Source organism: Rattus norvegicus, chromosome 5 (assembly GCF_021556685.1).
Source record: "Rattus norvegicus strain SHRSP/BbbUtx chromosome 5, alternate assembly SHRSP_T2T, whole genome shotgun sequence".
In the NCBI taxonomy this organism is placed as follows: domain Eukaryota; kingdom Metazoa; phylum Chordata; class Mammalia; order Rodentia; family Muridae; genus Rattus; species Rattus norvegicus.
In genome coordinates this window covers 62101246-62125920 of record NC_141538.1, presented here as the reverse complement: position 1 = coordinate 62125920, position 24675 = coordinate 62101246, and the positions used below count along the sequence as shown (strand labels likewise).

The 24675-nt window shown below is 54.4% G+C and overlaps 1 protein-coding gene across 3 annotated transcripts in view; it reads left to right on the top strand.

The window, feature by feature from the left end:
* Cntfr (ciliary neurotrophic factor receptor) overlaps positions 1-24675 on the top strand; it is a 37604-nt gene that overhangs the window by 11219 nt on the left and 1710 nt on the right. For 2 of the 3 annotated variants that reach the window (NM_001003929.2, XM_087548919.1), the window contains 5 exon segments: positions 8753-8837; positions 12730-12963; positions 20256-20373; positions 20545-20711; positions 21744-21907. In NM_001003929.2, coding sequence (NP_001003929.2) covers positions 8753-8837; positions 12730-12963; positions 20256-20373; positions 20545-20711; positions 21744-21907 — 768 coding nt within the window. 3 annotated transcript variants of the gene reach the window in all.

Sequence of the window (24675 nt, the reverse complement as noted above, 5' to 3'; positions counted from 1 at the left end):
TTGGGGGAGCGGAGCCCGGCACCCCCGGCCGTGCCGAGGGTCCCCTCCCCGCCCCTCCCCCAGCATCAAGTGCCACATCTCCTCCTGACTCAGACAATTAGATTCAAAGGATGACCTCACTGCATGCCGTCCCTCACTCGCTGCCTCGGCTCGCTCGCTCGGCTCCCGGCGCGCTGCCTCCCCCTCCCGGCCCGCTCGCCGCCCCGCTCGCCCTCTCGCCCTCTCGCTCGCCCGCTGGCTCCGGCGGGGCCGTGGCGCTCCGGCCCGGCCCCTCGGGGGTGGGGAAGCCCCGGGGACAGATGCCCGAAGGCTGCCGGGCGGACCCAGGGAGCGCCGAGCACCGGCCGGGCGCCTGCGCGGGGACCCAGGTCAGTGCGCGCGGCCGCGGGGCCGAGAACTTGTCACCCCGCCGCCCCGCCGCGGCGGAGACCCCCCCGCCCGCTCCAGCCCGCCAGCCCGCCGCGGCGCTTCCCGCTCCTTCCTCGGCCCCCGCCCCCCGCGGCTGCTCGGCGCTCCCCCTGCCAAGCTGTCTCTCTTCTCTGCGCTTTCTCCCCAGCCCCCCTGCCTCAGCAGCCGGTGGGAGGGACTGGGACTTCCTGAGGTCTCAGGGATGGGGCCGGGGCCCATTGGCTGCAGGCGGACCAGGCCTCTGAGAGGGGAGGGGGCTCTGGCTGTGTCCATCAGCCTGGGGGAGGGGGCTACCGAGAGAGAGGCCTAGGGTGTGGGGATGACATCTAGACAGGAGGATGAGTTCCTGATATCTCTCTTCTCTCACATCCTGTGGGCCTCTTGCCGAGTTTCATTTGATCCCCGAAGCCTGGCTTCATTTTGTCCACACCTCCCAGCTCTCTGTAGTCCACCGGGGCCTGGCTTCATTTGGCTCCAGTGCCTACCTTCTTTGGAGTACTGTCATCTGGGTTCCTTATCCCCCTCCACGCCCCCAGCCTGATTTCTTTTGCTTTCTTCAATTCCTGATCACCTGGCTTTTATGGGATTGGCCCTGCCTGGCAAGTTTCCTTAGGTGTTGTGCCCGGTGTTTGCTGTCATGCCTGGCCAGGGAACACACAGGCTCTCCATGGGATACAGGCATCAGGTCCACTGCTACCACTAGAGTAGAAGCGCTGAGAATGTCAGCCCTAGTGCCAGTTGTTCCAGGCTTTAGGAGTAGCCAGCTCAGCCTGCATTCCTTTCTGCCTGGACAGCACCTTAGAGCCTAGTATCAGGACCTCCTATCCTGTGGTCAGAGTTGGGGACTGAACTATAGGGTCCAAGAACACTTTAGGACTCTTGCCCTTAGTGGCCAGTTAGGTGAGAGCCTACTTTGTCCTGGGCTCGGCATCTGTCTCCACCTCTCTTTGGGACTGACGTTGATGGGGCTTGGGTGTGATTGTTCAGGTAAAGGCTAATTCAGTTCCTCCCTCCCTGCCCCCATCTCCTGCCAAGTCTGTGTGGAGGCCTGCTATCTGGATGTATTAGAGACAGGAAGGGAGCACAGAGTACAGAGGGCCAAGGGGAAGATAGGCTGAAAGCTGTTGTTGCTTCTTACCCTGGAGAAATCAGGGAGGCAGAAGGGCATGGGGCACAGGCGTGTTTGGGGCTTTTCTGGTACCTGCCGTTACCAGTGCTATCATCTCTGACCCCAGGGCTTCCTCACCCATGCAGCCTTCCTGGACCTCCCTCCATCCCATAACGTTGTTGAAAGCAGGGTTGGAGGAAGAAGGAGCTGACTAGAAAATAATTGTTCATTCAGCGTCTTTTGAAGCAGCAAAGAAGCGAAGTGCTCCTTCCTTTTCTCCTCCTGACTTCAGCTGCTTTGCTTCATCCTCAAGCACATCCAGGCTCCAGCACAGTGTGACCGTCACGAGTGTCTGTGTATTTCCCGCTGGGAGCATGGTGGGCTGAGAGTGACTGGGGAAGCTCTGGGTTTCTGGAGGTATATGTTGGCGTCCATGTGGAGGGTTGACAGCTTTGAGTGTGATAGTATCCACATGTGAAATGGCGATCGTTCTGCGTGAGGGAGTCTCTGTGCATAACTGTGACTTTAATGTACGAGAGAGAGAGAGAGAGAGACAGAGAGAGAGAGAGGTAGAGAGAGAGCGCATGCCCATGTGTGTATGTGTGCGCACATGCATGTGTATGCATGTGTGTGTGCACCAATGTATGATGCTTTGGCAGTGCATGTCTGCAGGGAAGGCCATGATGCATGCTTGGGACTGGATGTCAGTAGGTTTGAGAGGCTGTTTTATGTCTGCCGAGCACTGGCTGTATGTATGTGGAAATGGGGTCTTCGGGACGCTCTGCTGGGTGGGTGGCTGCGAGAGCTCGCTAGCCTGTGCTTCATCCCGGTGTGAGGTGAACACTGGGTCCCGTGTCACCCTGAATTGCTGGTGTGTGTGAACATGTGGGTATGTGTACTCACGCCTGTGTTTACCATCAGGAACAGATTGTGGAGAGCAGGGAGGGGGAGGGAGGATGTCTTGCTCTTACCCAGCAGAGCAGAAGGTTCCTCAGAAGTAGCATGCATGGTACACGTGCATGCTAAGGGGGCAGAGAAAACAGAACATTGTTCCATAAGGAAAAAGAGAGGTCTCCCCCACCAACTCTGGCTCTGCCAAAAAGACCATCTTCAGTTCTTCCTGTTACAAACTCATGCTTCACGTACCCTGCTCGTGCGTGCGTGTGTGCATGCGTGTGTGCGTGCGTACATACTTCCACGTATGGACTTTTTTTTTTTGACAGTCTCTCTACATAGCCCTGGCTGTCCTGGAACTCACTCTGTAGAGAGCAGGCTGGCCCCAAACTCATGGAGATCTGCCTGCCTCTGCCTTCCCGGTGCTGGGGTGTGTGCCACCGTGCCTAGACAGTGTCTGTATTTTCAAGGGTGTGTTGTACTGTAGCAGTGATCTGGCAGGGGTGGTGGTAGGGAGGCAAACAAGCCTTTGAACCAGGCCCCCAGTCTGAAGAGCCATTTTGTCCGTCCTGTCTCCATGGAGGGCACTGCCCTGTCATCCTCTTCCTGCCCTCACACTTGCTGTAGACCCTTCCCTACTCCTATCCCAGTTTAGAGTTTCTTTCAGCCATCCTGTCTTGCCTATCCCACAGTGGCCATGGCATTCTGGCTGTCTGACCTCCCTATGCAACGAGTGCCCCTCCCGGCCCTTTACCACACTGGCTGTTGGCCTTTTCTGGGTGGAGGGGCCCTCCTGGTTCTTCTGTAAACCACAGACTTTGGGCTGAGCTTGGTGGGTAGGAAGTTTGTCACCTGTGTCTCCGATTCTATGAAACCGTCCAGAGCATGTGCCCAAAGAGAGGACATGAATTCCTCAGCCCTTTCCTGCTGTCCCTGCAAGAGGCAGGCGCTGGAGAAGGGTATTCTGAAGAAAACAGCCCAGACCTCCTGCATCCAGAGGGCTGCTCCGAGTACAGCTCCCAGGGCTCTGAGTGGACCTCTACATGTGGGCACAGGCTGGTGGGATGGATCCCCTCTTCCCAAGACACGTCCCCAGCTGCTCAGTCAGACCCATCATAGGAGAGCCCCAGGCTCCTCCAACACGCCTGTACACACGTGCAGCAAGCAGGGCACGCACATGCTGAACTCAGGGTCCCCACGGTACAAGAGGCTGGGGGTGGGGGGGCGTGAGCACTTAGAGTCCAGGCTGCTGCCAAAATCCATCGGAATCTGTGTGTCCCCCCCCCTGGCCCCCATCTCCGGCTCTGGAGGTCACAATAGCAGGTGCGGATACCCCCCCCCCCCCAACTCACTCACATCGGGCGGCCTCCTTTTCCACAACCTCAGCCAGAGGCTGGAGCTGGGAGACTGCTATTGCTACCTCCTTCTTGCCCCCCCTCTCACTGGTGCTCAGTTTATCCTACCCCTTCTAAGCAGGAGGAGGGGGCACACGTGCTGGTGTGGAGTCCTTTTCCCTCAGCACTGAGGCTTGCCTCCAAGAGGGAGGGGCTGGGGCCGTGGCAGCCCCAAGAGGAGAACAAGGCTTGAATCCCAACCTCAGTCACAGCTTCTGGGTCTGATGTCGCTTGGTGGCACCAAGAGATGAGAGGAAGAGGAGGGCTAGAGTCAAAAGAGGGAAAGGAATAGAACTAGAGATAAAAGTCAGGAAGACAGGAGGGAGGCACACTACTGTTGAGTGGGAGCCTATAGCCCAGGAGTTGGCCCTGACCTGTGCCCTCCTCCTCCTCCTCCTTCCCCCTTCCCCTCCGGGTGAGGGGACCTGCTGGCCAACTGCCAGGAGCCTGGTCCTCCCCCAATCCAGCCTGTGAACCATTCAGGCCTCTGCACCAGCCCCCACCGCCCACACTGTCCAGGCCTGGTGGGATCTGGGGGCCTCCAGCCTAGACTCCTCCTCCCCCTCTCGGAGCTTCCTGCCCAGTCTCTCCCAAGCTCCCCCTTGTCCAGGACAGGGCTAATTTTCCCTGCTCACCCTATCCTTGTCCCTATGTCTTCTCTTTCTTGCTTCATCCTAATTTCTCAGGTTGGAGGCTTGCTGACGTTCCAAACCTTTAAATCAGTGTCCCCTTTGCCTGCCTCACGCCCATACATAGGACCTTTCGGGCTGCTATGAGGAGATGGGAAGGAAATGAGGATCCAGGGCAAAGGATTCCTTTCTACTCACGCTGTGGGATTTTGGAGTTTGGAGTTTGGAGTTGTCAAAGGGACTGGAAACTGTGAAAGAGTCACTTCAGCCCTGCCCTGGGCACTGCAAGGAGTCTGGCCAGTGACCACTGGATCTCAGTTACCCAACTTGGAGATGGATTGGTAACCTGGCTTTGAGGTCACTTTGTGAGGCGGCCCTTCTCCTTCACTGTTAAGGGCAGAGAGAACATTCCTGACCCTCACACCAGCCTCCACCCATAGCTACTGCGGATCACTCGCACACAGCCGGGTCTAAGACCCAGGCAGCAGGCAGCAGTCCTCCCAACCCACAGCCCAACCTATTTTGGAAAGGGGTTCCCCAAACTTCTGACTGTGGCTCTGCAGACATAAGGGGGTAGTTTCCAAACAGCACCCCCTAGATTGTCCCTTTAGCTAGACAACAAGTGAAGTGTGGACATAGGGCAACTGAGACATTGCTGGAGGCTGATAGGAGTGGTCTTGGGGTCCAGAATCCTAAACCAGACTCCCATACTGGGTAGTTGGGATCACCAGTCTGTAGCTTGTCACTGTCTGGCAGTATTACTAATGGTGACTGTCAGCCTCCCTGGGTGATAGCATTTCTGTGAAAGGCATCATTCTGTATGCCTTTGACTCTGTCAACGTTTCTATGTGACTGTATCCATGTTAATATCTCTGCTACTTTGTGTGACTGTATCCATCTCAACAGGTGTCAGTGCATTGTTGGCATCCTGATGATTGACTCTTATTGCAACATTGTTACTGTGATGGCTGTTAGTGCTTGTGTGTCATTGTTTACAGTACAATTTTATCATTTCCCCTGACTTATTAACACTGTGTGGTAGTGTCATTGTTTCACAGTGGGACAGAGTCACTCAATTGGAGCCCTAGGGTTTGTCTTTTATGTTAGTTGTATGTGTAGGTACTGATGACACGGGGTTCTGTGTGAGAAGTGGTACTGGGAGCTTGTGTTGCAGGGCGCAGGGCTGCTTTCATGATGTTTGGGCACCCTGTTTCATTTTTATTCTGGGCTAACCTCTTTGAGTCGTCCATAAAGGAGCCTAGGCTGGGGTACAACCTTCTCTGGGGTTGTATGACATTTATCTTCTAGATCTATCCTGGAGTCATAGAGTATGGACTTAGGAAAGGAGCTGTTTGCCCTGAGATGGGAGTTGACAGTGATTGAGGGCAGAGAGGTAGTGGTGGTTTTTGTTTGTTCATTTGTGTGTGTGTGTGTGTGTGTGTGTGTGTGTGTGTGTGTGTGTGTGTCTGTGTGTGTCTGTGTGTGTCTGTGTGTGTCTGTGTCTGTGTCTGTGTGTCTGGTATCAGCAGAAGCAGGGGGGTGAGGCTTTATTTCGCCTCTGTTTCCTAGAGACTGGGCTTTTAGATCCCCAATGAGAATCCTTCCAACTGCAGGAAGAACCCGCCCTTGCACCTTAGCAGACTGCATTGACTGCCCACTGCCTTCCAGCCAGAGGACTCACACAGGCTTCTCCTCGAGATGGTCTAGGGTGGGCATAGTGAGTCTTTGTGTCTGTCTTCTCATTTGGAATAGCTGCAGTTCCCAGGGTGCCCTGTCTTCCTTCCAATGTCTCCTCTTCAACTTCTGTCTTTGGTCCTTGTCCCTGTAAGTACCCACTCTGCCTCACCATGCTTGTTTCTCTTACCCAAGGCTCTCTTATTTCTGTGTGCCCAGACCCTGCAGTGTCTGTCTTGGTACCCCACCCCCACTCTCTGCAGCACTAGCTAGCTCACTAGCTCTCAGCAGCACCCGTCTCCTGTGGCTGCAGCCCTGTTGGCCCAGGGCCCGGCCCTTACAGTAACTCATCGGGCTGATGGAGGCGACTTTGATGAAGAAGCCTTTCCCTCCCCCTGTGGGGGCCTGTGTGTGTGTGTGTGTGTGTGTGTGTGTGTGTGTGTGTGTGTGTGTGTGTACACGCTGAGGAGGATGCATGTGTGCCTGTCTTGGACATCTTCCGCCTCCAGAGCGTGACTAGAGACCTAGAAGGAGCAGAGAGCTGAGGTTTTGCTCTCCTGCTCAGACACTCCCTCTGGATCTAACCTCTGACCATTCTGCTTGCTTGTCTACCTGCCTGCCTGCCCGTGTGCTGGTTCTTGTTCCCAGGAGGTGGTCAGTGGACTGGCACTGAGGTAGAAGATCTAGAAAAGCGGGGACAGATGGTAGGGTCTGAAGGCGACCTTCCAAGACTGGGGGTTGGGGGAGCCAGGTAGGACTCCTCCCTGTCTCTTTTTTTTCCCACAACCAACTCAGCATTCTAACTGACTTGGGATCATTTTGGAATTGGCTAGTTGTGTGTGTTTGGTCATTGTCTTGACCTCTAGCTGGAGATTGAGGCTCAGAAGGAACCTGCCCAAAGCTAACCAAGGCCCTAGGAGTCGCTGGTGTGGAAAGGCGTCAAGGCCACACCAGCAGAGAGTACCTGTGGCTATGGTCATAAAGACAGGCAGGCTCAGAGGAGGGGAACCGTCTAGGGCGTGTGGAGGATAGCGAAGAGGCAAGTGTTCCCATGGAGGAGCTTCAGGAAGGCGCTCACTTCCATCCTGCTTGCCACAGCTAATGCCCACCTTCCTCTACACTTTCTCCCGGTGTATCTGGCAGTATGTCAGCTTCTCGGGCTGTGTATCTGGCTGACTCTCTGGCAGTATTCTGATGCTACCTCTGGCTGTGCCCCTGACAGTGTCTCTGGCAATGGTTTCAGTGGTGCAGAAACTTCCTGACTGAGCATCCGGCTGCAGCTCTGGTTCTTTCTCTAGCTTCTTCCCTCAGTGGATGCCTGTTTGCGTCTAGCATTTTCTCTGCTTGTGTGTCAGAGTTTCCCTGGCTGTGTTTCTGATGGTGTCTCTGGCTGCTGCTTTCTTTGCCTGAGTTCTTGCTCTTCCTCAGCTGGGGTCTGGTGGAGCAGCTTGCTGTGTTCTGGGCTGTTGCTTTGGCTTGCCGGCTATACTCTGGTCACTGCTTATCTGTCTGTATGCATCTTTGTCTGACAGGCTCCCTGACAGTTCTACTGTAGAGCTGAGTGTTTGGGGGCTCTGTCTGGTTGTTTGGACAGCGTCTACTGGCCAAGGTCTACTGTGAGGCTGGCTGGACCTGACAGCCACCATGGTTAAATCTCCTAGTAGCCCCTGGTGTCTGTCTTTGGATCTCTGCTTCTGCATGGTTGACAGTCCCCCAAATTTCATTCTCAGATTGGAAAACATTGAGTCTATCCTGCAGGAAATATTTCCCTGCCTCAGGTCTGAGCTTGTGCTGGGGTGGGGGTGGGGACCAGACTGATTCCAGGAGGAAGGACATTAAGTGGGGGAACCACTGGATTCTTCCTGGCTTCTGGGGACATATCCTAGATGTTCTTTGTGTACGTGACCATGTGTAGACATAGGGGCTGGGGGTCCCGGGCTGTTGAGATCATGTGTCTGAGGTGAAAGGTATTCTAGGACCTTTGATAAGCACTTACACTGTGAACAGTCTTCATTTTCTTTTGATCACTGATACACAATAGAATCAAAGCAACCTCTGACTTGGCTAGCATACATGCCACTGTCTTGGTGCCCTGAGTTTCCCAGAGCCCAGTAGGTGTCTGTGTGGAGGTCAGTGATAGTTCAAAGGGACCCTTGAACATCCAGGTTTCAGGCTTTCTCCCCAGGAGCATAGCAGGTAGCCTTAGATTCAAGGCAGTTTGGAGACAGGCAGAGCCTCAATTAAGTTAAAACATCGCCCTTTCCTTTCGTGGTGCGTATACCTAATTAGCTAAGCTCACTGGTAGAGATATGTTTTCTAATTTTGAAAAATGGCCCTAGCATTACCGATGTCCTATAACTCATCCATGGTTGACTGCATTCTGTAGTCAGCAGTCTTTACTGAGTGACGAACCACTGTGGTTGTCTTCAAGCATCTTAGCAAACCTTTCCTACAGGAGCCAATATATTGGTTTCCATTGCTGGATAGGGGACCCCCCACCCCCCTAAGAAGGGTGTTTGGGGTCAAGGTGCCCTGGCCCAGGGACTGGGGTTTGCCAGCCTTCCTGGAGAGCAGCACCCCCGACCCCACCAAGAGGTTCCTGCCTGAGCTGATGCTGCCCCTCCCCACCCTGTTTCTCCCAACAGATGGCTGCTTCTGTCCCTTGGGCCTGCTGTGCTGTGCTTGCCGCTGCCGCTGCCGCTGTCTACACCCAGAAACACAGTCCACAGGGTAAGTGCTTGGGAGCCGCCTGCACATTCCCTCCCAGAACTCTTCATGAATCCTCACTGGCACACCTACACACACAGGCCCCCTAAGAGTCACACTACGGCACTGTCCCACATGCATCACCCAAAGGACGAGTAGTCATGTGACAGTGATAAGCAGGGTGACCCACGGATTCGCACAGGCACTGGCCTCACCTGGGGATGGTCACATGCTGACTGTGTCTCTGACTTGAAATAGTTTGTCCCATAGGGAAGGTAGAGGAGACAGGCGGGTGGGATAAGGGTTGGGAGTGGAGGGGGGGGACAGGACCCTTGCAAAGTATTTGGATAAGATGTGTCGGGGTGTAGGAGCATTTAAGAGACTGGACAAAACTTACAGGTTACTCCCTGGTGCCAGCTTTATCCTTGAAGGAGAATAGTGACAGAGATGGTGGACAGACATGGAGATAGATGGGAGAGAGCTGGTGACTAAGGTGGGCTGGTATTTGGAGCGGCTGGGGGAGGGCGACATTGCTTGAGGGTTGGATGATGGGTAGCCTCTCTACCCATCACCGAACTGTTTGAGTAGAGAGGTCTGGGTTCCTTGTAGGACAAGGAGTTGCATCTGCATACCTGCTGGGGACGCCCATACCCTTTTAACTTGACATCAGCCCTTTAACTACATTAAAGTCTAAACTTGCAAGTTGTCTCCGATAAGGTTCCCCGAGTTCCTCCACTGGTTATCCAGTCCTGCCTCTACCTTGACTGGGGTAGGCAGAAACAGGGCATGAGAGGGAGTAACTTTAGGACCTAGGCATTTACCAGACTTTAATAGCTGATCTCCACCCTCCTCAAGCCTGTGCATGGGTTGAAAGGGTAGTGTCAAGGTAGCAGTGGCCTCTTCCTTGAGAGACTGGCAATTAAGGCCTAAAGAGAGCCTGGTCAGTCCCAGAGCTCCTGGTCGGATCAGCACTGGGCCTACCAGGTACCTCTGCCATTGTGTACAAAGATCTCTATGTCAGGGCTGCGTGTGGCTAGGGACGGGCATAAGGTCACAGTTCAGAGTGTGTGGGATTTTTTCCAGTTAGGTGAGAGCCTGGCTGTGTTTGAATGTCTCCGTGTGCCTGTACCTTTGGGCTGTGTATCGCCGAGTGAATGCTGGTGTAGGGGCTGTTCTTATATTTGAGATCATGTCCTGTGTACGACAGCATGTCTTTCTTTTTGTTAAAACTCACCCTGTCTGTGAGACCTTGTCCCCACGAGTGCGCCTCTAGGCGGTAGCTCCTTTTTCTGTACCTGCCCTGTGGTGTTGTATCCGGTGTAACCATCCCCGAAAGGGCATAGCATCCCGTGTGATGGAACCCATGTGTGACTGTAACCTTGTGACGAGCGGCTGGTGCATGCTGCCGCTTTGCGGGCGACCATCCTCATCCTGCATGTGTGGCGGTATGAAGTTGCTTTGGACACCCCGGGGGGACCATTTCCGGCATGTAGTCCCCATGTGAGTCTCTGCGTGCAGGTGTGAGGGAGCCATCAGCTCTGTCCCTCTGTGTTCTCCACGTCCATGACCTCATCCTGTCTCTGTCTCTCATCCTGGCTTCTAACAACCTTTTCACAGCTGATCCCGTTGGAGCATTTGTCACCGTGTCAGGGCCAAGAACCCCACCCTCCCCCTGCTGCTTGATTTAATTTCTGAAATGGACAGCACATCAGGAGGGGCACCTACGGGGCTGTTCAGAGACAGAGGATAGAGCTGGTGCCGTTCCCGAAGCTGTTGCGTAGCCTTGCGTATGGTAGTTGTGCTGGTATAACAGTTGTGACACTGCGTGAATGTTGTGCCGAATTGCTCCTGTCTGCATTCTGGCCTGCAGTTGTTGCGTGTCTCTTCTGCCTTCTTCCTTTGTCGTGGCTATCAGATTGTGTCTCCATTTTTTTTTTCTTTTTCTCCCAAGGCAGACAGTGTGTGATGGGGAAGTGTTCAGTCTACTGCTATTGTATTTGTTACTAGGAGGTGTCCCCTCATCTGTGGCTGTGCCACCCCCTGAACCCTCCGACCTAGTACTCAGGGACCATACTGAGAACAGGTTTGTTCCGAGCGGCTCTTGGTCAGTGTTGATATGTTGCCGCTGGGACCCTGATGGCCACGCCCCCTCCCCAACGGTCAGTTTTCAGCCTCCTCCTCAGGCAGCTGGATGGAGAGTCTCTGTTGGGGGGTTGTGTGGAGAGAGGGGCTTGGCATGTTTCCTGGAAGCTCCAGGTTTTTGGAAGGGAGGTTGGAAGGGGGCTCAGTGGCCGGAGCTGTTTGATTGAGGGGGGGCTCAGTGGCCTGAGTCTTGGACACTGGGCCTCTGGTCAGGGGGAGGCCCCCATTCAGTCTCTGGTCCAGCTTCACAGCTGTGGCCTCCAAGGCCCCCAGCCACCGCCCTTCCGCCTGTTCATCCTCTGTTCGTCTGGTCCCAAGCCCCACAGACAAGTGGTCAGGGCTGGCTTGGTTTCCTGCTTCCCCCTCCTCCGGACAGGGACCGAGAGGCTCAAAGAGGGGCAACGCAGAGACAGGCAGCATGAGGGAGACAGATACAGAGACCCTGGCCAGGGAGGGCGACAGAGGCAGCAAACTGAGACAAGCAGTCCTGGGCAAGGGGCTACATCGAGGGGGATGACTGAGGGGCCCTCGGGGGATCTCCCCCCTCCCCCAGCAGTCCTGGTGGTGTTAACAAGTCTAATTAAGAGGCCACTGGCCCAACTTAATTGGCTCGTTAACAGGAATTGCCTCTGAAAATCCCCCAACTCAGCGGGGTGGCTCTCTGGAGGGGAGACATGAGCGAGTGTTAACGAGGGATCCCGCAGCCCCCCCTACCCCTTCCCCCTCCTCTTTCCCCTCCCACCCTCACTCCACCGATCTGGCTGGGATGGGGGAAGCATCTGCCCTTCCAGGCTCAGGGGGCAGGGGGTGGGGGTGTCTGAAGATTCTGACTCCACATGCCTGCCCCTCTGCTGCTGCCTGTGGATCTCTGCCTCTGTGACTGTCCCGCTCACTGCCTCTCCCACCTGATGCTCCCTCTGGACAGAAGCTCCCTTCTAGCCTTCTATCTCCAGTCTCCTGGGTTCTGTCCATCATGCCTGGGTGGGCCTGGGCTGCCAGGGCCAGGGCAGGGGTTTGAATTTAGTTCTGACAGGCGTCTCCTGGGGGCAAGTGAGGAACGGGCAGATCACTCCCTCAGTCCCAGCTCCCACCCACCCCACACAGTCTCTGCTTCACAAAGTTGACAGTTGCCAGGAGTTCCCCAGGGTATACTTCCTCAAGGCCGGCCTGCTCTCCCTTCTGCTGTTGCCTACAGCCTGGATGGTTAAGGCGGGAGTGAGGAGCTCCTGTGGAGTGGGCAGAGTGGGCGTATGGTGGTGGTGGTGGTGGTCATGGGATAAAGAAGAGAGACAGGATGGAAAGAAAGGAACGAGGCACCATCTTGCCTCTGTAGTGTCAGCGAGGGAGACAGACCTAGAGGCACAGACCATGGCACAGGGAGGGTGACAGAGGCAGCAAGCAGGGCAGATGTCCCAGCATGGGATTGGGCTTGTTGATGGCAAAAAGTTAGGATCATAGAGGTCAGGAAGCTTAGTAAAAGATACAGAGACACAAGGAGAACTGAATTTTCACTTAGAGTAGATTCTTCCAAATGCTACACAAACTCTCCCCACACTCCCCTCTTTCTCTCTCTCTCCTTCCTTCACCTCACAGAGGATCTCTGTACACGCATTCATACCAAAACAAAGACACTTACACACTTGCACAACCACAGAGAAGTTCTACACCAGGCCCTGTCCCCGCCCGCCCATGCACTACCTGTGCATGCTTGCCTGAGTGGCTAGGCAGGACTGTGACCTGTGGATTCTGTCTTGTGCCCTCCCTGCCCCCACAGAGGCACCCCATGTTCAGTATGAGCGTCTGGGCACAGATGTGACGCTGCCATGTGGGACAGCAAGTTGGGACGCAGCTGTGACCTGGAGGGTAAATGGAACAGATCTGGCCCCTGACCTGCTCAATGGCTCTCAGCTGATACTACGAAGCTTAGAACTGGGCCACAGTGGCCTGTATGCCTGTTTCCACCGTGACTCCTGGCACCTGCGCCACCAAGTCCTTCTGCATGTGGGTTGTAAGTATTACCGTGGACCCTGACCTCCTCTCTGTTGCCTTAGCTTCCTTGAGAACCAGACCACATCTCCTTCCCACTGGGCAGGAAGGGAAGAGGAGAGGTTCTGCCTGACCTTTGCCTTCTGACCCTACCCTAACCTGTTCCTCTGACCTCTTGAGTCTCATCTTGCTCAATGAGTCTAAACCCTTGGTCACTTTGCCTATGGATCCTACCTATGTGGAGGTCTTAAATCCTGAAGTCTTTCTTGTCCCCTGTGGCATAATGGGCAAAGGGGTGCTATCGAGGCTTGGTGGGTAGAAAGGGATCCTAGGGTCACAGCTCTGAGCTGGAGTTGTCTCACTGGGTCTGTTCCCACAGGAGATTGCCAATGTGTCTGAGGAAGGGAAATAGGACATAAGGTTATACGCAGGAGCAGCCTGGGAGGCCCCAGGGGAGGAAGAAGGCTTCCAACAGTGGGAGATGTGTGGAAAAAGAATTTCTTTCTATTTGTATTTTTGTTGTGTATTTTATTTTATTTTATTTTATTTTATTTTATTTTATTTTATTTCTGCCACCCTGGCTGTCCTGGAACTAACAAAGTAGAGACCAGGCAAGCCTTAGACTCACAGGGATCGGCCTGCCTCTGCCTCTGAGTGCTAAGGTTAAAGGTGTGCATCACCACACCTGTCTGGAAACATTCCTGACAGAACTGACTAGGCTGCAGAGCCACTTGGGTCGATGGCAGTGGGGACAGGGAAATGACAGGAAGTTGGTGAGTGATATGGTCTGAATCAGGTTCAGACAGCAAAGAGAAGAAACACAGTGGAGGGAGAGCAGCAGGGGCAGGAAGGAGGCAGTCATGGTGCAGGAGACACTCTGAGGAGCTGGGACCAGAGAATGGAGTTGAAGATGTTCAGAGTTCAGAGACTGGTGATAGGTCGGAGATGGAGAACTGAGGGCTGGCAGGAAGGTGGAGAAGGCCGGGGAAACGGTCACTGTGGCCAGAAGATGCAGGAGGGAACGTGTGCTCTATTTGGACAGTAGCTGGGCTTCAGTCTCCCTAGATTCAGATCCAGGATGGGAATCTAAAGACAAGCTGTTTTTGCAATTGATGATAAAAAGACACAGAGGAGGGAAGTTAAGTTGTTAATAAAGTAAAAAAGGACTAGTTTTCAGGAAGAGAAAATGGTTCAGTGGGTATCTGTCTCACATGATAGAGGAAGAACCAGTTCCCGCAAGCTGTCTTCTGATCACACACACACACACATACTGTGGCACAAATGCACAGCACACATGAAATATGAGGATGATGATGATGAATGCTGCTGCTGCTGCTGGTGGTGATGGTGATGATGATGATGATGATGGTGATGAATTATTAGTGGCCATGATGCACATACAATAATCTCAACACTCAGGAGACAGAAGCAGGAAAATTCCAGGTTTGAGGCTGACCTGACCTATCCTGTGACATCTGTCTCAAAAAAAAAAAAAAAATTAATCAGGTGTTTGTTGTCTCTTGATAAGAGCCAGCAGCGAGGGAACTCTGGGTATAAGACACAAAAGGCACCCTCAACGTTGTCCTCCTGTAGGGTAAGGGGATTGGAATGTTTAACACTCTCCTGTCTTTAGTGATGGAGGATTCTCCTGGGTTTGGGCGCTTTAATTACCCCACACTTTTGATGCAATGCTTTGATGGCCAGAGAGGTCTCTCCAGAAAATAATTACAGAAGCTGGCCATGAAGTAGGCGAGGTCTGCAGCTCTGTTGACATCTGCTATAGATGTTACGAGAAGGTCCTTGGGAGGGAAACTGGAATTGGTCCAGAGTGAAGGCCAGGGGCTCAAGGGTTCAAGGGGTTCAAGGCCAGGCAGCTACTGGAGATGGAAATTTAGGGCTTGTCATTATTACAACTGAGAGGGGATGAGTTGGGCAAAGGAGAGATTGTGGAAGACATAATTGAACCCTGAAGACCATCCATGTGTAAGGTGTTGATGGAGAGGAGGAGGAGCCAGCAGGAAGGAAGATGGAAGAACAGTGTGACCGGTCAAAGGAGTTGAGGGAAGCAGTGTGGTGAGGTCATCAGCTGGGTGGCAGGTGGGCATGTACCCAGCATGGTGAAATCATCAGCTGGGGGGGCAGGTGGGCATGTACCCAGCATGGTGAAATCATCAGCTGGGGTGCAGGTGGGCAGGTGTACAGCATGGTGAGGTCATCACCTGGAGGGCAGATGGGCAGGTGCACAGCATGGTGAGGTCATCAGCTGGAGGGCAGATGGGCAGGTGCACAGCATGGTGAGGTCATCAGCTGGGGGGCAGGTGTGCAGGTGTGCAGGTGCACAGCATGGTGAGGTCATCAGCTGGAGGGCAGATGGGCAGGTGCACAGCATAGTGAGGTCATCAGCTGGAGGGCAGATGGGCAGGTACACAGCATGGTGAGGTCATCAGTTGGGGGACAGGTGGGCAAGTGCCCAGCTCTTGGCCAACAGAGCGATTGTTTGGAAAATCCTCCATCTTTCTCCTGAGCCAAAGATGCAAGCTTCTTTGGCCTCATTACATTTGGATTTAACTAACTTGACAGCCAAAAGATAGTTCTTCTTACTCCCTGGAAACTACCTGGGAGCAGGCCCCTGCCCATCATTTTTCGAGACTAGGGTGGACATCCATGTGAAATGTTAGGTTGAAAAGCTGCCCACTAAAATGTCTATCATTGGGGCTGAATGAGATGCAAAAATACATTAGTATAGATGTCCATTCCTGTGGAAAAATCATTTGTTTGTTTGTTTGTTTGTTTGTTTGTTTGGATGACAGGATTTCTCTGTGTAGCCCTGGTTGTCCTTGAACTCAAAAACCCCTCTGTCTCCTGAGTGCTGGGATTAAGGGTGTGCAGCTCAGTGCCCACCTGGAAAAAGCATTTCAAGTTGTGTTTAAACTGAAGAGATGGCATTCAGGCCAAATGTCTTAAATGCGAGCCAAGGATGGAGAGGCCCTTGTCGTTTATGGAGAAATGCAGGACCAGTTTAGCCAATCCTCCTGGGTTTAGCACCAGGTAACAGTGGAAAAACTCAACATTAGCTCCAGTCCCTGATGTGGGAAAGCATCTGCTGTCTGAGTGCTATCGAGGGATGAGACCATCGCACCACAGTTACCCCCACTCTCCTGACCTCTCAGTTGGGCTCCCCAAATGATGAATAAGTCTGGTGGTCATGGCTGGTGTCTGCTAGTCCTCAACCCAGTTTCTGGTGCTGTGATCTTTGAAGAGGAATTGGATTTTGAAGTAATGTCAGTAGTCCTTACTAACAGGCTATGGCCACATAATCCCTCCGGTGACCAGAGCCCAGACCACGTAGATATAGTTCACTCTCCTCCCTTGACCTTGCCCCTCAGGGGAGGAGTGGTGCTGAGTTGGCCATAGCATCTGTACTAGGTACTTATCTCCCGCTGCCTTATTTCTATAGATTGGTTAGAGGAACGGGGTTATTAGATCATCCTGGTCACTTCAGGCTGATAACAGGAGGCTGGGTTTGACAACACTCGAGTTCACAACATTCTTCTTGCCAGCTTCCCAAGAAAGAGCCTGGCGATGTCACCTGTGGTTTGTGGGTTCTTCAGACCAAGGGTTATTGTTTAATACTTATCCTTAATGTGTATAGCTTTTATTTCCAAGTTTCCAAAGGAACTTGGCCATAGTGACGTCTGGTAGAAGACTCCTTAGCCAGGCAGCTCCCTTACTGCATTCTCCTGACCCAGCTTCCTGCCCTCAGGTGAATCCTCACAGCGGCAAGGCAGCTCCTACTGACATCTTGGGAAACGGGATCACAATGTTCCTTTTAGTAGCATATTTTTTTTTGTTTACTGGACAGTGCCTATCATTCCGATCTTAAGCGAAAACAAACCAGAGATTAAAATAATTTTAAATGGACAGTTTCTTGTTCAGCCCCTCCCGCTAAGAGTCATCAAGATAGAAGCTCCAGGTTCAACACTGCTGCCCCCCACCCCCACCCCAGCTCTGTTTGCCTGGGAGGGAAAGACTAGCCCACAGGATTGTGGTTAAACATGTCGAGAAGAAGTGAGTGGGAGGCAGAAGAGGGTACTTGGGAGTCCAGAACTTGGGGTACCTCAAGGGATCCCACAAGCAAAGGTTAAGACAGGCCATGAGCCTTGGATGCCAGGCAGGAGGAGAGTGGGTGTGGCGTGTGCCGGGCTGCAGCTGAAGGGTCAGCGCGCCCCACCCTGGCCTGATCTGGCCTGGCCCGGGGTGTGGGCAGCCTGCCTCTTCTCTCGAGGCCAGCGGGCAGGCCTCATGCGTGCTGGGGGCTCCAGCCCAAGCAGGCTGGCCAGATGAGAGGAAAAACATGCGGTTTGGTGGGCTGGACATGGAAAAACAAGCCAATTAGGAGGAAAACAAACAAACCTCAGGCCAGCAGAGGCACACGCACACACGCACACGCACACGGCCCTGAATGGGCTTCAGACACTGTCCCCAGCTGACACAGTCACTCAGGCATCTCAGGAAGCCCATAAGGGGAGGTCAGGGTGCTCGGGCATCCAAGAGCATGCTGACACTGTCATATATGCGTGAAGGAGTTCGCTCAGACACCCCCAACGTCCTCTCATTCCGGGTCCAGCCCACTTATGGACACGCTGAGAACTCAGGGCATCCTCTTAGACCCATACTTTGAAAAGCACAGTCGAAACCAGGTGTGATGGCTCAGGCCTTTAGTGTCAGCACTTGGAAAGCAGAGGCCCTTGGGTCTCTATGAATTTGAGGCCAGCCTGGTCTACATACTGAGTTCTAGGCCAGTCAGGGCTACATGAGACCCTGTCTCAAGAAAGAAGGGAAGAAAAGCACGCTCAACCTTAAGCCTTGTCACATATCCAGTGGCACGGTGGAAGCCATACCATACACAGCCTTGTCCTCGTAGGAAGACAGCCTCTAACTAAGCAGTCTCACCCGAGTAACAGGCATGCAGAGTGTCCCACATCGCCTCTATGCTATAGGAGTCTTACACGTGAAGCCACCGTTGCGGTCACAGTGACTTGAAACTAGCTCACTGGAGCTCACAGCGCCCTCACAACAGGGCCTCCCAATCCCACAGTGTCCCACAGCCTCTCTCTTGGTCTCACACAGCACCCCCATCTCCGCCCACCCGGCCCCTCAGCTGGGCTCCAGCTGCAGCAAGTCACTCCTTTTCTTCCTTTTCTTTGTTTTTCTTTCCTTCTTTTCCCTCTGAGAAACCTGGTCCCTGTCAGGAAACCCAAACCCTTCTCTGTTCAGGGCCCTGGGCCAGGCAGGAGTAGCCAGATGACAGACCAACCTCCCTGCCTGGCCCCTAGCCCCCTGTGACCTGCCCATTCAGAGAGGGGAACTGGACCACTGGGGAGGGTGGGGGGAGGACAGAGGAAAGGGGTGGAGCTATGTGAGCCTGTCCTGGGGAGGGGGGCTGTGAGTCTAGTGCCATGGCCTGCTCTGCCCTCCACAGTCCGGGCAGGCAACAGAGAGCTGACTCTGCAGCTTCACCGCCCCCCCCCCCGCCCCGCCTGCGCTCTTCTCCTTTGAAGCTGGGGCTAAAGGGGGGGGGCAACAGTAGGAGCGGGTAGTGGAGGTTTCTCAGCGACCTCGGAATGTCCTTTCCTCCTAGAGCCAATGCCAACTCTGGCCTGGCCCGCAGGCCCCCAGAAGGCACTTCCTGTGTCCTTGGCCACCCCCACCCCACCCCCATGCAGTACTCTATACCAATAGGGCAGATAGGGCAGGAACAAGACAGGCACCCTGGATGACAGGAGTCCAATGTAAGAAGGACAAGCAGACAGTGTCGGGCAGAATGCAAGGTGGCCCCTGTGTGCCCTCCCCTGCAAGCTGTGGAGGGGCTGCCCTGCCCACGGTGTTGCTCCACCTGCTGCGGGGAAGTTCTCCTGGTGCCTTCCTGCCCTCACCTCCCGATGCAGAACGAGGCTGGTGCTCTGTTGTCCCAGGTTTGTCCACATCTTCACACAAACCGTACCTACTAGGTGTATGCACAAAGTCACCCCAGATCATGTATGCTATGGATGGAAGCCTCAGTCCCCGTGAGGGTCACCGCAGCCGCTCTAAGAGCCTATAAGCGTAGACGTGTGCTCCCCCTTCACTGTCCCTGGCTTGCAGAGCTACCCCCTCCCATTTCCTGTCCACCTGTCAGGCAGGGGGCAGGGCAGGGAGAAGTACAGAAGGGAGGTGTCAGTGTCTCCGGAGCCAGAGACATTCCTCACCTAGGTCAGATCACAGAAACTGCTCCTTCCAGGAACTTGAGCCGCCTGTCCTCACGCCTTGCCCAACGCCTGAAGGTGGGACAGCTGGCCCAAATGCTCACAGCATCAGAAAACCGCGGCCCAAATGCTCACAGCATCAGAAAACCGCAGTTAGACAACAGAAAAGACTTCCCAGGCGTAGTCATATAATACCTTTCTGAGATCAGGCCCAGAGCTGTGCTGTGCGACCTCAAGCAAAATAGTATCCTATCTTTGTACCTCTTTACCCACTTGAAGGCAGCCACGAGCGTGCCATGGACTTTCTTAAGGTGATGGTAGACTTGTCAAGTGAGGAACACACCCAGAGAACAGCCGCTTTCTTCTGACAGACACTTTGTACGCATAAATACTCACATGTGGTCGTGCATGGATGACATGACCAAGAGCTACATAGATGTTTTATGTTACCAATCACTCCATCATATCAAAGACATGCGTGTCACATACACGGATGCCTGCAGATAGGTACACATGTGGATATGCTCAGGACTGGTCTCCTTGTACTCCTGTGTGGCTACCAGGCCTGTTCGACTATCAATCAACAGACGGGAAGCCCAGGGCGGGGCGGGGGGGCAACTCTTCTCCAAAAAAACAAAAACATGCAGGGGTCACCCTAGCAGGTAGAGGGCCCCTCGGATCCCTTCAGTCTCTATGGAGCTCCTTCGGAAGTGGACACGTTGTGACAAGAGACATGGACAGAGACAGTTCCCCAAGACATCATGTCCATGGCGTGATTGATGAGCTGAGGCCCACAAGCCCCCCCTGCTCCCCACAGTTCCTGCCTCCATTGAGCAGGTGTGTGGGGGGGATCCTCCACACAGCCTTGTTTTTCTTTAATTAAACATCTGGCTCTCTGTGGCCTGGGAAGCCTCAGACCCTCGCTGACAGCCCTCCCCCCACCTTTGGCATCGATGATAGGCTGAGAGGGGGAGGGCTGGAGCTCTGGGGCCCACCTGTCCCCAGACTAGTACAGGGGACGGGAGGCTTCGAGAGGACCCTGACCCCCTGTCTTGTCCTCACCCCCCAGTGCCGCCTCGGGAACCCGTGCTCAGCTGCCGTTCCAACACTTACCCCAAGGGCTTCTACTGCAGCTGGCACCTGTCCGCCCCCACCTACATCCCCAATACCTTCAATGTGACTGTACTGTGAGTAACTGCGCTCTTGACCCTCGCCCCAGCCCTGACCTTTGACCTCCCCCCTCCTCATCGTGTCCTGAGTCCAAGATCCCAGTCAGCCTTGGGCTTGACCTTCCCCTAGCCTGCCCCAGCCTGCCCCCTTGATGTTGGTAACAGTACCTGGGCCTCATTCCTTTCCAGGCATGGCTCCAAAATGATGGTCTGTGAGAAGGACCCAGCCCTCAAGAACCGCTGTCACATTCGGTACATGCACCTGTTCTCAACCATCAAGTACAAGGTCTCCATAAGTGTCAGCAACGCCTTGGGTCACAACACCACGGCTATCACCTTCGACGAATTCACCATTGGTGCGTGTGGCAGTGACGGTGGGGGGAACTGCTGCCTGTTCTGGGAGTGAGCATGTCTGGGAGTGAGCTGGGGATGCCCACACATGTGCCCAGGGCCTCCATGTGTGCCCGTGACCGTCCGAGCCGCTGATCTTTACCTGCAGGACAGAGACTCCCCCAGCAGCTTTCATTGTCTCTTTGGCTCAGAGAACGTGCAGCAGGCGGAAAGGGGAGCGAGCTGGGCCAGACTCCTGCGCAGCTGCAGGCTCCCCCACCCCATGCTAATGGCTTCCTTACGGCCTGTGATGAATGAGGTGTCAGAACAGGAGACAGGAGAAGGACAGACGCTACCCTCTCCCCACCTCTTATCCCATCCAGACCCTCTGCCTGCCCTCGCCCTGCTCCAGACAGGCTCTGCCTGCTCGTACCCCACCCCAGACAAACCCTTTATTGGTCTCGGAGACTCCCTTGCCTTCCTCTACTCCACCTTCCCTTTCTGTCTTCCTCACAAGCCGCACAGCTAGATATTCAGACCGTTGCTCTAGAGTCGAGCCCTTAGATGCGGCCATCATTAGATTTCCCCCACCAACCCACAGAGTGTCCTCGAATCCAGGCTCTTCCGAGGAGCCCAGGCTCAGTTGAGAACGGGGGAAAAACCTGAGGGGAAGCCAGCAGGGGCCGCGTGTGCTGTGGTGTGAGGGGGTGATCTGCACGACAGTAGAGGTGATCATGATTGCCGTGTGGGGTACCAGACAGGCTTCGTCTTCGAGGTGCTGGACACCGTGAGAATGGAGTTGTGATACACACTAGCTAACGTTTAGGGTGTTGCTGCCAAGGGCTGGTGACTGGCTAGTGACAGTTAGTGGTGACGATGGGGACGCAGCAGAGGTGGTAGTCAGACGGTTGCTCACTGTCATTGCCAGAGCTGACAACAGGGAGGAGGGATGACGACTGTCAACTGTTGGCCACACAGATGGCCGATGAGGGGCTGGAGCTGACGGTAGGGTTGTTCCTAGAGCCAAGCATACTAACAAGGTGATGTCTCCTTAATAGTGAAGCCCGATCCTCCAGAAAATGTGGTGGCCCGGCCAGTGCCCAGCAACCCCCGTCGACTGGAGGTGACATGGCAGACGCCCTCAACTTGGCCTGATCCCGAATCCTTTCCACTCAAGTTTTTTCTGCGCTACCGGCCTCTCATCCTGGACCAATGGCAGCATGTGAGCATCCTTCCTTACCCAAACCCCTGTTGCCTGAGCTCCACAGTACAGAGAGGGAGAGGAAACCGTGTCCCCCCCCCCCCCCCGTAGTACTTGCACCAATAGGGGACCCAGTGGCAGTCTGAGAGGCTTGCTGGGGACAGAAAGAGATCGGTGGGCTTGGGAAAATGGATGGAGCCAAGAGAGGCATCCCCATCAGAACATGTCTTTGAGGACACCCGTGGTAGTGGAGAGAAGTGCTGGGAAGGGGACAGGGCTAGCTGTGTTTCCCACTCAGTCCCTTCCGGCGCCAGTCCTGCCCAGGCATGCGGCTGTCCTGGATGCAAAGAACAGAATGGTCCCGCTCCTCAAAGATTTACAGATGGGTCCAAGGGCTTAGACCCAGACGCTGGGATTGAGTTTCGATCATGAGGATTATTCAGGCTCCAATCAATCAATTAGACCCAGTTTAAAGGCCAGATTGAAGTTATAGGTCAGGTGATGGCCTGGGCTGGGAATCAAACAGTAAACAAGGGTCAGTAAGGGAGAGGCTATGATCTGGATATTGATCAAGTTATGATGGAGAACTCTAGGAAACTGCCAGGGATATGAATACTTGTGGGTTTTCTCCTATTGAGAGCCCCGGGCCTGTAGGCTGTGGGCAGTCTGGGTGGCCCTTGAGCTCTAGGCTAGGACTGGAGTTGGAAGTGTTCCATGAGGCAAGCCAGTCTGTCTCCTGGGGGTCAGCTTGAAGCCCCACCAGGCTCCAGTGCCATCTCCTTATGCCCTTCTCCTGTCTGGCCTTTAAAGTCTGTAATCTGATTCCTAGGTGCCTGTCCTGGTTGTAGGCCTGGCCCCCACAAAGGCTACTCACACTCTCACGTGTTCCCTGACAGAGTCCGGAGTCCGTCCCGCCTGGCCAGCTGCCCGAGCCTAATGCATTGCTAATAACCAGGGTCTGATTTCACAAGCCCCCTCCCCCGCTAACGAACTACAGGCAGCAGCTCTGCGCGTTGCAGCGCACACGCCTTGCAGTGGACCTGGCACACTGCCCACCGCACACAGGAACACACACACACACACACACACACACACACACACACACACACACGGCTCCCAGCAGGAACCACGTGTGCTGCATCATGCATGGGACCAACATGCCAAAGACCGTGCTGTGGGCAGAACCCACTTCTACTCTGAGAACATGCATGTTCTACGGCACATCACAGCATTCTTCCAGGTCTCACAGGCAGGAGAAATGGTTAGGCTTGTGGCTATTTTCAACTTGAAATTTTGTATAGCATATACTCCCTGTCCCTGATCTTAGAGAGGAACAGGTGTGTGACTGTGAGAGGCGAGCAGAGGAAAAAAAAAGATCGTTTGGATATTCAGGGAAAATGTGGGCTGCAAATTATAAAACAATAGGGCGAGATGGTATGTCAGAGACGGTCTCAGCATGGACAAGAGGAAGGAAAGAGCTGGAGTCCAGTCTGGGAATCCTGTGTCACCTGCTCTGGTCCTAACTCATCCAGGAGGCTGAGGGCAGTGTCTGACATTTGCGGCTGACTTCGAGGCCAGTGGGCGTCAGTTGCAGTTCCTTTTAATTGGAGGGCCCTTCTAAGGATCAGTGACAACCTAGCACGGAGGGGCCAGGCCTAAGATTGTCACTGTCCAGAGATCACTGGTAAGAAGTATAGTGTCATGAGCCCACTAGTGAGGTGGCAGCTTAGTGTATGCCCTTTGGCTCTTGGGGGGCCCTTTGTCTCTGGGGAAAGACGTGGAGATTTGTAGGCCAAGAAGTGGGGGATCAGCCAGAGGGACTCTTTATAGGCAGAGGAGACTGGGGTACAGATTGGGACTGGAACACCCTCCACCATGAGAGGAGGGCTTTTGGTGACCACTCGTCCTCTAATGCTGAGAGTAGGATTGACTTGGGCATGTTCTGGGCTCAAGTGTATTTCAGCATGACCCTGACCTTTACCAGGCCTGCCGCCTCAGGACCACAGACTCAGCAGGCATTAGAAGGGCTTCCTGAACACCAGTGGAAGTGCACACAGGCACAGGCACACACACACACACACACACACACACACACACACACACACACAGGTACACATGCACATGTATAACAGACTAGCAGGTCAGGTGGCCTAGGCCTTATATTTCTGGGGAGAAGATTGGAACGGGAACCAAAAGGGCCCTAAAGCCAGACATGGCCCAGAGCAGCCCCCTCCTTCGCCCCCACCGGCTGCCCCTGTTTACGAGGCGGCTTAATGAGGCAGCGGGTGCCGCTGAGATGAACCAGAGCCCAGTCCGGGCTTGGGAGGGGCGCCGGACAGGCAGGCCGCCCTGGAGAGTGGGGGAAGACCAACAGGATGAGGCCAGCAAGCAGGGGGTGTGGTGGAGGTGGGGGTAGTGATGCCATGCCTCAGGGAGAAAGAAGTATCCATCCTGTCACCCTAGGGGCTGTCCCCACCCTTTCCTACTTCTAGCAGGGTGATAACACTTGAGGAAGTGGGAGAGGCCCTGCTGGGGCTAGGTGGGGGTGCACTGGCTCTGGGCTGAAACCCACAGCGACAGTGTTGGCGGAAGTCTAGTTGGTATTTTCCTCATGGCTTAGTCCTCTTAAGGCAGATACTGTCTTTAACACTCGTTCATAGAGAGGGACTCGAACCAATGGAGGCCCTGCAGCTCGGCCTCCAAGTTAGCAAGAGATGGAGCCAAGCATTTCTTTCGGGCATCTTCTCTCCGAGAGGCTTTGGTGCTTGTGACCTTGGCTCCGTGGGCTG